This window comes from Manacus candei, unplaced genomic scaffold (assembly GCF_025592945.1).
Source record: "Manacus candei isolate 608988 ecotype Guabito, Panama unplaced genomic scaffold, ASM2559294v1 h1tg000416c, whole genome shotgun sequence".
Classification (NCBI taxonomy): Eukaryota; Metazoa; Chordata; class Aves; order Passeriformes; family Pipridae; genus Manacus; species Manacus candei.
Window position 1 is genome coordinate 1 of NW_026138464.1, and position 10,964 is coordinate 10,964.

The following is a 10,964-nucleotide window of genomic DNA, read 5'->3' on the forward strand; positions in this document are numbered from 1 at the left end:
TATTGCTTGCTGCTAGCAAGGGGTATAAAAAGGCAGATGAGAAAATAGAGACATCTTTTCTGCACACAACTAGACTCTTTGTGTCTTTATCGACCGTCGCGACTCTACACCAACAGTTTTGTTATTGCTGGGCAGCACTTGCACAGCTCCAAGGCCTTTCCTGCCCCTGGTACGGCCACGCTGGGGAGGGAGCTGGGGGTGCGTGGGAGGGTGGGAGGAGACACACCTGGGCCAGGTGACCCCCCTGACCCAAGAGCTGCTCCAGACCATGGACATCACACTCAGGGTGTGTAGGGGGGAACTTTGGAGTGATGGTGTTTGTCTGCCCAGGTCACCGTTACTCGGGACGGGGCCCCGCTCTCCTGGAGGTGCTGAACACCTGCCTGCCCATGGGAAACTGGGAATGAATTCCTGGTTTGGCCTTGCACATGTGCACGGCTTTGACTCAACCCAGGAGTTTTGTCACTTCTACCCTTCTGATTCTCTCCTCCACCCCTCTGGTGGGGAGGGAGTGAGCGACTGTGCAGTGCTGAGTGCCTGGCTGACATTGCTAAACCTTGAGAGATGGAAACTCCACAGGTCTCTGGGCCCCTGTTCTAGTGCTGAACTATCCCCTTGGTGGATTTTTAAAATTATTAATTATTTATTCTGTATGCCAAGTTACTCAAGCCTTACAGAACTCAGTGCAAGATTTCATAGCAGGGCAAGGTGCCCTTCATATCCTTTAGCTTTTTAAGCTGATTCCACACAGAAACACTGCCCATAGGCCATGAGGCCTAGCAAGGGATTTCTCAAACCCAAGGGGAGTCACCTCTCATGGGTTGTGTCACCTCTGGGGCTCACTGATGACTGACCACGATTGCACTGTTTCCCCTTAACATTACATTGGTCAGACCCAGCTTGAAGGAGCTCTTGGCATTGAACCCTCTTGGGGCACCGAAGGTGCTCTGGAGGACAAAGATGTCATGGCAGGGCAGGACATAACAGGAATGCCTCAGGACACCTTTCCCCTCACAGAGGAGGAGGAAAGCCAGGTTGGACACGTGGTTTTGTTGGAGCAAATATGGGATGCTTTGTTCAGGCAACCATATACCCCAGTGGGACTTGTAGCATTTGGGACCATTTTACACCCTCTGTAGGATCACTTTGTCCATAGGAGTCTCTTCAAGGCCATTCTCACTTCCTTATTCTTCAAGCTATAGATGAGAGGGTTAAACATGGGAGTCACAACTGTGTAAAACAGGGCAGAGTGTTTGTCAGGATCTCCAGAATCCCTCGAGTAGACGACTTTAAGTAGACGACTGTGGCTGAGCCATAGAAGAGTGTCAGCACCCCGAGGTGTGAGGAGCTGGTGGAAAAGGCTTTGTGCCTGCCCAGAACTGAGGGGATTTTCACAATTGCCCTGATAATTTGAATGTAAGACAGAACTATTAAGCAGAAGGGAAGGATTAAAAAAAACAGGGTGATGGTGTGCAGCCCCACTTGGTTCCAGAATGTGTCTGCACAGGCCAGGTCCAGCAGTGGGGGACGTCCCAGAAGAAGTGAGGAAGGTCACGGGATGCACAGAAGGGCAAAGGGAACAGCTGGTAGGTCTGTCCTACCTACACTGGTGCCACAGCCCCCCAGGAGCCCAGCAGCAGCCTGGTGCAGAGCCCCCTGCTCATGGCCAGGGGACAGAGCAGGGGGTGGCACATGGCCATGGAGCACTCATAGGCCATGGTAGCCAGGAGAAGGCTTTGGGTGCTGCCCAGCAGAACCAGGAAATACAGCTGGGCAGCACAGCCAGGGAAGGAGATCCTGCCATCTGCCCTCAGGAGACACACCAGCATTTTTGGCAGTGACAGAGGTGTAGTAGACCTGCAGGAAGGACAAGTTCCTCAGGAAGAAGTACATGGGGCTGTGCAGGCTGGAGTCCAGCACAGTGAGGAGGCAACCAGGCTGTTCCCTGCCAGCACCACCAGGTAGATGAGCAGGAACACCGTGAAGCACAGGCCCTGCAGGCTGGAGTGGTCACAGAATGCCAGAAGAACGAATCCAAATCCAACAGTGTGGTTCTCCAAGCCTTTTCTTTGGGACATTTTCCCTCTGCAGAGCAATCCTGTGGCCTGTCCGCCATCACCCCCACTTCAGGCCTAGAGAAAGACTCCACACACCAGCACACACGGGACTGCAGGAGGAGGGGAGCTGGACCAAGCTCTGCAGGAAGGTTTGGGAATCCAACAGGGGCTGTTTGCTGCAGGGAGGTTTGCAAAGGGAGGGAAGAACAGAATCCATGAGCCTGCATGACCCGGATTTGTCACAGAGATAAGGGAATCTTGACTTGTTTGGCCAGAGGGGATTTTATTAAATAGAATGCCTGGGGATAGAGGAGAAAAAAAGGAAGGAAATGCATAAATACCAGCCCCTTGCAGAACAGTCTGGCTTACATTCCTTGTCCAGATGTTCAATGCATTTAATGTAAGAATGAGAAGAAAGAGGGTGAAAAAGGAGAAAAGTGATGAAAATGGGGAAGCAAAGCAAGGTAAGGCAAGGCAAGGGAAGGAGAAGCAATCCAAACAAAGCAAGGCAAGGCATGGTTCAGTTCTTAGACCTTGGTGAGAGAGATTAATCCCAGCTCTCCTCACATGTGGGAGCTCATCCCCTGGCGCTCTGTCAGCACACCAAGATCTGGGAGACTGTCCAAGATCTGAATCATTCACCTTCACATGGTGAGGGGTGAATCCCATTGGAAGTAAACCAGGCTTCTCTCTTCCAGGGAATCCAGTGGCTCTGATGCATCCATGGGGCATTTTAGCAGGACAGGGAAGCAACGGTTTATGCAGAAATAACAAGAGTTCCTAACTGTACTAAGAGACAGGTTAATGCAAGCAGTGCCAGTGTGTCCTGCAGTTTTCAGTCATCCAGAGAAGAAAGTGGTTCAAAGAGGGTGATCTCCCCACCATACCTGATTTGCCTGAACAGATCAGGTTTTTATAACTTCTGAGAGAGTCACTGATAATCCAACATTCCCGACCTTGCTGCTCTGTCCCTTGGATTCCTGAGCCCTCACAAATCCAGCCCAGAACCCGCTCACTCCCATCCCAGCCCTGCAACACTCCCCAGTGCCCTGCAAGCGCTGGCAGAGGCCCAGCAATGCTCCTGCTGCCCGGGGAGCTGAGCCCTCCCTGTGCATTCCCCACCCTCCCAGAGCACAGGGACTCCCTGCAGGGCTCACTGGCAGGGTGGGAGCTACAAGGCAGCAGCTCCTCCATGGCAGGTGCCTTCTAATGAAGCCACAACTCAGCTGAAAAGGGGTTTCAGGAACTCACTTTGGCCTGGGGAGGGAATGTCCTCTCCCAGGCGAGGGCTGAGGATGCTGCTGTGTCTCAGCCAGCACTAACACCCATTGAGAAGTCTTCTTAAACCCTGAGGTGTCACTGATGACAATAGCAGGTCAGAAAAAAATCAAGTATCCAATTAGCCAAGGGACAAGCACAGGGCATTTTTTCAAGAGAAAAATCTGAATTCACACAAACACATGGTCCTAATACTTTGCTTATTTTCTCAAGGTATTTGTGCCATTTTCCTGTGAGTTTTATCTGTCTCATAGAGGTGTCAATCAAAATTTCCAAGATCAAATGAAAGTTTGTACGAGAGAAAAGTCACCATGATTTTCTAATCTACCACCTTCATAACATAAATATACAGAAAAATTAAATATTCTTATTTAAAAACAAAACAAATCACTGAGATACCCACATTTATTTTAATTTAATGCTTTAACTCAAAGCAACCATTCCCATGCAGATTATCCACATATGAGCAATCCCTCCTTGTTCCCAAATGTTGTCAAAGATGCAGCCTCCTCTTTTTAACTCTCAGGTGTCTCCATGCTCCAAAGATCTCGAGTGGAGCCCAAAGCAGGCCAGCTTTGCTCCCAGGAACCTGCCAGAGCCCTTCTTAGGTGGTGCCAATCTCACAGGCAGCGTTTCCCAAAGCTGGAGGAAGCCTGAAAAGGAAGGAAACTTCCCCAAACCGAGCCAGGCTTTTCTCAGCACCTGAGCTGCTGCCCAGAGCCTTTGCCTCCCTGCACCCACGGCCTCCAAGGATCTGCTGGAGAGTCCCTGGGGAGGCTTTGTCAGGAATGGCCCTCGGGGGGCTCCTTAATGTTTCAAGGGACTGCAAGGTTTTCAGAGCAATTTGGTGTTTTGATTTTGCATTTTTGAGAGGTTTGTGCAGCCATGTCCTCCAATTCTCTGCTGTAACAAGTCCCTTGAGAGCCTCAGACAGTGACAACCCTCAGTGGGGCTCATTAATGCTTCAAGGCACTCAGGGTTTATTGAGGTGCTTTTTTTGGCACTGAGCCTCTGAGAGGTTTGTTCAGTCGTGGCCTCCAATGACCTGCTCTAATTAGTCCCCTGAGAGACTCTGTCGGTTGTGACACCCAGTGGGGCTCGTTAATGCTTCAGGGACTGCAGGGTTTTCACAGGACTTTGTGTTCTGCTTTCCACACTGAGTCTCGGAGAGGTTTGTGCAATCCTCTGCAATTACCTGCTCTAATGAGTCCCTTGAGAGGCTTTGTCAGTTGTGACTCTCTGTGGGGCTCATCAATTCTTTGAAGTAGTTCAGTTTTTAAGGGCACTTTGGCTTTTGCTTTTGACACAAAGTCTGTGACAGATTTGTGCAATCATGGCCTGCAGTGATCTCCTTCAAGGAGTCCTTGAGGAGCCTGGATTGGGAATGGCCCTCAGTGGGACCCATTAATGCTTCGAGATATGTTGAGATTCTCTTCTGACTTGGACTCATGGAAAGGTCTCCTCTCTCTCAGAGGAGAGCCTCACCTGAGGTTCAAGGACTCAGCGCCAAGTGCACCGTGGGGACCACGGGGCTCCTTAAAATCAATCAAGTGCTAAGAAACCACAGCTCTGCCTTGATTTTCCTCTAGTCTAGTGCAGTTAATCAGGAAGTTTTCTTAATACGCAGAAATACTTCAAAGGGGTTCTAATAAACATGCATTCTTATTTTCAAGGGTGTAGTTTCTTACTTTTCTCCTTTGAAAAGAGTTGATTGCAGCTTTCTCTAATTGATTTTGATCCAGGGTCTCTCCTAAGGAGGTTTGGACTGGTTGGAGCTTTCCCTTGAGGTCTGACACAGTGTGGACAACCTTGCTCCACATTTCCCAACTCCATCCTGTCTCTGCTCAGTCTCCTGGGTCCTGCTTTGCTCACAGAACTGGCTGCACACAGCAAAGAGGGCTTTTTCTTCTTTTTTTGCCACAATCTGAAACTCATGAGGTTCACCTTTGGTAACAGACACTCCTCAGCTGTGAGCCAAGTCCCTGCTGCCAGCAATGAGGTTCAGCTCCCCCAAGGCAAAACCGTGCCAGAAATGTTTTAGACACCCAGAAAGTGAAATAATAAACACGAATAAAGAGTTGGTACTGGGGGGACACTTGGGGATCCTGAGGGGCACTTATGGGGCAGTTTTAGGGGGACATTTAGGGGACACTTAGGCATCCAGGGGGGCGCTTCAAGGTCGGGGACCGTACTGGGGCTGGATGCCTGAAGAATGAACACACAGCCCTGGAACCATTGGATCTCCTGGATGATTGAAGTGCCTCTAATAGAAGGTGCGTGGCCTGCCTGCCCCTCCCGCCGAGCACCAGCTCCATCTCCTGCTCCTGCCCAGTGGCTTTGCAGAAATCCAGGGCTGGGTGTGGATTGAAGGCTGTGGCAAGGGACAGGATAAAGTTGCTTCACCTTCCACCCTTGATGTCTCAATGTCTGTGATCTTAGGAACCCTCACAAACCTGGAACAAGGCAGATTATCTGTTTTTGTAAGATATGTACATGGAGATTGTTTTGATCTGTGCTTAAATCGTCCTTGAATAAAAGAACTAATAGAAAACTATGTAAAAAAAAAAGGAAAAGGGAAAAATAAGAAAAACGAAAATTAAAAAAGGGAGAAAAGAGATAAAAGGGAGAAAAAAGAGAAAAAAAAGAAAAATAGGAAAAAATGAGGAAAAAAAAGAACAAATAAAAAAGAGAAAAAAGAAAAAAGAGAGAGAAAAAAGGGAAGAAAAGAAAGAAGAAAGAAAAAAGAAAGAAAAGAGGGAAAGAAAAAAAGAGAAAATAAAAGAAGACAGAAAAACTAAAAACCAAAAAAAGTCCGATCCTCCCCCGCCGCAGGGACTACAACTCCCACAATGCCCCGCGCAGGCGGGGGGCGGGCAGGGGCCGTGGCCGCGCGCTGATTGGCTGCGGGGCGGGTCTGTAAAGGCGGAGGGCGCGCGGAGCGGGCGCCATTTTGGCCTCGTGGTCGGGAGTGAGGAGGACTCGCCTGCGGCCGCTGCACTTCGCTGGGTGAGTTGGCGGGGGGGCGGCGAGAGCGGGGTCTGGGGATCCCCTCGGGGGCTGCGGGGAGCGCGGCTGTGGGTGGAAAGCCTGGAGGGCTCGGGGGGGTTTAGCGGGGGGGTTCGGGGGTTCCCTGGGGACGTTTTGAGGGGTCCCTGAAAGGACTCAGGGGGGAGGTTGAAGGTCCCTGAAGAGTGCTGGGGGGCTCTGATAGGAGTTTTGCTTTCTGAGAAGATTTGGGGTGTCCCAGGTGGGCTTTGGGGCTCTCTGGGGAGGTTTGGGGTTCCTGGGAGGCTTTGCGGGGACCTTGAGGCAGTTTTGGGGTCTCTGGGGGGTTTAAGGTGTCCCAGACGGTTTGGAGGGCCCGTGGGGGGGATTGGGGGTCCCTGAATGGGCTTGAGGGGTCCCAGGTGGGTTTTGCGGGTCACTGAGAGGGTTTGGGGGGTGCTGGGGAGGGATGAGATCTCTGAGGGGATTTGAAGGGACCTGGAGAAGGTTTTGATGGGTCGAAGGGGGATTTCAGAGGTTTTGAAAGGATTTTACAGGGTCCCCTAAAGCCCAGCAATGGAGTTCAAGGGGTCCCCCAGCCCCCAGGGGAGGGGTCCTAGGGATGCCCCCCAAAATCCAGAGGGGGAGATGTACCACAGCCGGGTAAGGGGATTCCAGTGCCCCTAGTATATCCCAGTGACCTCCCAGTTACCCTCAGTATGGCCCAGTAACCCCCTCAGTGACCACCCAGTGTATCCCAGTGACCTTCCACTGCCCCCCAGTATGGCCCAGTGATCCTGCAGTGAGCACCCAGTAACCCCCAGTATGGCCCAGTAACCTGCCAGTGTCCCCCCATGTGTCCTGGTATCCCCCAGTAACTCCCCAGTGCCCCCCAGTGTGCCCCAGTTCCCCCCCAGTCCCTCCCAGTGCCCTCTCAGAGGGCCCCTGAGAGCCTGGTGAGGGGGGGCACGGAGAAGGGGAAGCCTGGACAGTGGGGACCCCTGGGATCCCCTAGGACAACAAAGTGGAGAACCTGGAGAGGGGGAATTTCTGGGAATGCAGCATCCCGAAGGCGAGAATCAGAGGAGAAGGGAGCCTTGGGACCCCCAACACTCCCAGCATCTCTAGGTAGAACCCCCAGCATCCCAGACAGCGGAGACTCTCTGAACCCTAGAGGGGGGAAACCAGAAAAGGGGAAATCTTAGGAGAATTTTTTTGGGCTCATCTTCATATTTTAGAGTATTTTTTAGGTGAATCTCAACTTTTTTCAGTTTAGGGGGGCAGGAGTCTTCTCACTCTTTCTTATAGGCTTTTGCCTGAATGTTGATGATTTGTGTTTTTCTGGGCTAAATCTTGGTGGTTTGGAGGTTTTTATGGTCACAGGATGCCCGGTGAGTTCTAGAGATGGACTTGGGCAGGAGGAACCCCCAAGCCAATGCACTCAGCCCTTGTTTTCCCCCCCATCAGGATCTGTCCTTCCCAAAGCTTGGTCGGATGGAGGAGGAGGCTGCGAGGAAGAGGAAGATGCCTTGGGCCCCCCAGGCAGGTGAGGAGGAAGTCAGTGTCCCTTTGGGCGGGTGTTGTGCTGGCTCTGTCAGCCCAGCATGGCCCCGGCTGCAGGACAACCCCGCTGGCGCCGCCGTCCTGCCGGGGCCGGAGTTGGGGGGATGTCCTTGGCCTTCCCTGTGGGCCGGAGGCAAATCCCCTGCCTGTCCTTCTTGCTTCCTGCCCCAGGCCCCGAGCTGAGGAGGGAGAGCGCGGAGGACAAATCCCCCCGTGAGAGCCTGGTGGGAGAGGCCGTTTTGAAGGGCTCCCTGGCGCAGGAAGGCAGCGGGGAGGAAAAGGGCCGGAGATCCCCCCACAGGAGGGGCTCCAAAGCCATCCCAGGGTGCTCTGAGGAGGAAAGAGCCAGCCTGTGCCGGGAAGGCGGCCGGAGCTTGAGGGGGAGCTCTGAGCTGGTGGTCCTTGAGCAGCCTCCCAGCAGGGAGAAGCCCTTTAAGTGCTTGGAATGTGGAAAGAGCTTCAGGCAGAGCTCCCATCTGATCCGACACCAGCACATTCACAGTGGGAAACGGCCCTACACGTGTGGGGAATGTGGGAAGAGGTTTCAGACCAGCTGGAATCTCCTCGTGCATGAGCGAACGCACACGGATGAGAGGCCCTTCCGCTGCACCGACTGCGGAAGGGCTTCAAGCAGAACTCCCACCTTGTCACCCACTGGCGCATCCACACTGGGGAGAGGCCCTACAAGTGTGGGGAGTGTGGGAAGAGCTTCTCCCACAGCTCTAACTTGACCAGACACCAACGGACCCACCGGGGTAATAGAAGCCCTGTGAGTGCCCCAACTGTGGGAAGAGCTTCAGCCACTGCTTCCACCCCAAACTTACCCCCTTATGGGGAGGCAACCCCTGGAGTTCAAGGACTGTCAGTCCATCCCTTTCGACCAGAAATGGCCAGTCCCCTTTCCCAGGGGCAGCTTCTTCCAACAGGACCCTTCTTGGGGGGAGTGTGGAGATTCCTGCCTTGGCTGGGGACCCCCCAATGTCAGTGCTGGAGGTTGAGAGCAGAGATCTCCCCACCAGCGTTGATCTGGGGGAGTTCCATCCATCTCTAATTAAGAATTATTGCTTTTGTTTCAACAATTGCTTTAGTGTAGAGCACTGTCCTATCTTATCCTGTATTCCTGGTAGTTTTAGTGTTTCTGTTGTGCAGGAAATAATTCTGATGAAGATCTTTTGTCTGATCATTTGTAACCCTAAATAACTCATTTCTATCAATAGATCTGATTTGCCATCATTAAAACCTGGGGGACAAAAGTGTTTCAGTCACACCTCTCTATTTCCTCTAAATTTAAAATGTTGGCAAGATTCAAGGCTGAGATTGGATCCAGCAGCCCCCAGCACCCCACAGGAAGTTGGGAGCTCAGGAGAACCACTCCCTTTCCCAAAACCTGGTGCCAAAGACCCCCATGGGACCGCTGAACCCACCAGACCACCCTCCCTTTTCCACCCTTCTCCCTCTTCCTTCCACTTTTCCATGGTCCCCTCAATCCCCAGACCAACCAGGATCACTTTTGGGGTCCCAACCCCCACTTTTTCCCCCCCTCCCACCTCTTCCACATCATCCCCCTACTCCCCAGCCCCCTCATGCTCAGTTTGGGGGTCCCACCCTCACCTTCCACCACTCTTCTGACCTCTCCCACCCCTCTCCCATCATCCCCCAACCCTCAGTGCCCCTCCCCCTCCATTTTTTTGAGGTCCCACTCCCCTCCCCCTCAGTTTGGGGTCCCACCACCCCTTCTGTCCCCTCTGACCCCCCTTTTCCCACTGACCTCCCCCTTCCCACCACCCGCTCACCCGAGAGCTCCTCGCCCACAGACGGGGGGGCTCCCAGCACCACCAGTGCCCAGAGAAATCCTCCAGAAAAGGGGTTGGGTGGGGTCCTGGGTGGGCTTTGAGTGTTTTTGGGGGTCCTTGAGGGGCTGTGGGGAGGTTTTAGGGGGGTCCCAGCACCTCTTGGGGTGAGCTGGGTGCCTGTTGAGGGGCAGGTGCCCTCCCAAATGTCATTTTATTGTAGAATTCTTTCAACAGAAGAACCTAACTTGTCACATAAATAATGTTGACTCTAATTACAGTGCTGAAAAGTCCAGTTGATTTACACAGAATGAAAAGAAAAAACAAAACAAAAAAAAACCCCAAGCATGAATACCCTTGAGATCATATAAAAATGGCATACTTCATCTAAATTGTGTCCTTTTCTGTTTAAAATTGAAATTGGTCTAAAATAGGTTAATGTGATTTTAGGTAGTAATTTTAAATAATAATCTACAGCTACATTTCACATTACACATTTTCCCCATGTTTATATATTCTTCTTTTTTTTGAAGTATAAGTAAGCTGCAGTTTTGCAGCAGGAAATCTCCTCTACCACAGAGCTCTTTCAAGAGATCTTAAGCACAGCCTGGATCTCATGCTAAGGCTGAGGTTTTGGAAAGACATCTCCTATCACATCACATCCTCCTCTGTGACATCACAGCTCTCCTATGAAATCACAGCTCTCCTTTGACATCACATCCTCCTCTGTGACATCGCATGTCTCCTATGACAAAACATTCTCCTCTGTGACATCACAGCTCCCCGTGACATCACATCCTCCTCTGTGACATCACATCCTCCCTGTGACATCACAGCTCTCCTGATGCCTTCAAATCTTCAGCAAAAACCACTATTCAAACTACGAGCACTGCTCTTCTGTTCCCACTGAGCCAGTTGTAGGTGGCTGTGATTTAATAAAGCAGCAACAATGGGCCCAAACCCATGGTGTCCTTCAGATGCACCATGTCCTGAGCAGACTGCGTCCTGCTTGTCCTGCCCTGCTGCCTGCAGGACAACTTCCCCCTCGGCACACCCCCAGCCCCAGCCTTGTTTGGGAAGCTGAGCTCTGGCTGAGGCTTTCCCCAGGAGAAACCTCATTTGTCTCTCCTCAGGGCAGTCCCCCCAGCACCCAACCAGGATGGGGCACAGAATGAGTGGCCCCAGCTCTGCCTCCCCAGGGGTGTCCAGGCATCCCACGAGGAGTCTGCTGTTGCTGCATCACCACCTCCCCTCACCAGAATGGATTTGGAAGGCTTTCCAAGCACAGGGA

At 52.1% G+C, this 10,964-nt stretch overlaps 1 protein-coding gene across 1 annotated transcript; it reads left to right on the forward strand.

Moving 5' to 3' along the window:
• The first annotated feature begins 7,627 nt into the window (after positions 1-7,627).
• Positions 7,628-10,666, forward strand: ZNF3 (zinc finger protein 3). The gene is made up of 3 exons (XM_051776015.1): positions 7,628-7,866; positions 8,055-8,478; positions 10,651-10,666. The coding sequence occupies exons 1-3, from the start codon at positions 7,725-7,727 to the stop codon at positions 10,664-10,666; spliced, it is 582 nt and encodes a 193-aa protein (XP_051631975.1). The 5' UTR covers positions 7,628-7,724.
• Positions 10,667-10,964: the final 298 nt, after the last annotated feature.